Raw genomic sequence first — 1432 nt, forward strand, 5'->3', positions numbered from 1 at the left:
AGGGCCTCAACACCACAACAGGGAAAACATTTCTCCTCACACCCAATCTGACTCTGCCCTGGCTCAGCTCAAGGTCATTCCCTCTCTCCTCTCCCTGCAGCCCTGGCAGGAGTGACATCTGAATGCTGAAATAAATTCCCAGAGCTCTTCTTAATATATTGTCTGTATTTTATTCTGTAGGTACAGAGCAACAGTTAATGGCTGGGGGACCAGTTTCTTCTTCTGCCCCTGCTCAAGACGTCAGGCCAAAGGACAAAGCTGTGAGTGCCAGCACATTCCACAGGTTCCAGCAGGACCTGCCCTCCTCTGAGCTCCTGAGCTCCAAACTGAGACACGTTAAGGTTCAAGCTGCTCTGCAGCCACTGACTGAACCTGCCAAGGCTGAGCCACAAAGTGGCTACTTCATCGACAAAGGCACCCAGACAAAAAAGTCCAGCAGGACCGGGCAGTCGAGGCACAAAGCTCTGCACCACTCTGGGGCACAGCAGGAGCAGCAGCCACAGGGACAACCTCCTGCCCCTCTGCTCAGAGACACCTCCCAGGCCCTGGAGATAACACAGTACTTCTTTGAGGCCGTCTCCACGCAGATGGAGAAGTGGTACGAGAGGAAGATAGAGGAAGCTCGGTGCCAGGCAAACCAGAGAGCACAGCAGGATAAAGCTGCACTCAAGGAGCACATCAAGTGCTTAGAAGAGGAGCTGAGCAAGTTAAGGACTAAAGTGCAGAAGGAGAGTTAGCACCAGCTGAGCAGCTCAGCCAGCAACAGGACTCATCTGGCGACCTGCTGCGTGGGAATCTGGAATGTGGATAGGTATCTGTAGTGCCTGTTACATCCCAAACACTCCTCCTTCAGGAGTAAAATACCTTTGGAAGCTGCAGCACTGACACGTGCAGACTGTACTGATGACAACAAGATGCTGCAGATTTCTTTGTTGCTTCCAGGAGTCTGTTTGTTGCACTCTCTCAGTTTCCAGATGCTGCTTGAAAACAAACTGCATCAGCAACCAAAACTGCTTTCTGAAAAGGGAATTTCCTTAGTCCCACATAGGTCACCTGTGGCTAGAAGGTTCCAGTGTGGGCCACATGGTGACACCAGTACTGAAATAAATCTGAGAGCTTTGGACAGAATCCCTTAGCAATGAAGGGCTATTGGTCCCAGGGTCTTTAGTCAGGAGAGAGAAGCTGCAGAGCCCAGGTAGGTCAGATTTACAGCTGGGGGATGCAGCCAGCCATGCAGGGAGATGCTAAGGCATCTGCACCTCGTGAGGTACAGAGGCTTCAGCTGCCACTTAGCTTTTCTTTTGGTCTTCCATTATGAAAACAAATGCTAAACCAGATTTGTCTGTTTTAAAGGTGTTCTGGCTGCAGAGCTCCTTGTGCTTATGCACTCGTTGGGGCTTTGCTCCAGTGACCTGACCCAGAAGTTTTGTTT

General features: G+C 50.8%; 1 protein-coding gene across 1 annotated transcript in view; it reads left to right on the plus strand.

Annotated features, from left to right (window-relative positions):
- Positions 1-737, plus strand: part of ANKRD6 (ankyrin repeat domain 6) — a gene marked incomplete at its 5' end in the record, with an annotated part of 16046 nt that extends 15309 nt beyond the window's left edge. The window contains one exon of the mRNA XM_009072035.1: positions 181-737. Coding sequence (XP_009070283.1) covers positions 181-737 — 557 coding nt within the window. The remainder of the gene's footprint in view (positions 1-180) is intronic.
- Positions 738-1432: the final 695 nt, after the last annotated feature.

This window comes from Acanthisitta chloris, unplaced genomic scaffold, assembly GCF_000695815.1.
Source record: "Acanthisitta chloris isolate BGI_N310 unplaced genomic scaffold, ASM69581v1 scaffold39703, whole genome shotgun sequence".
Classification (NCBI taxonomy): domain Eukaryota; kingdom Metazoa; phylum Chordata; class Aves; order Passeriformes; family Acanthisittidae; genus Acanthisitta; species Acanthisitta chloris.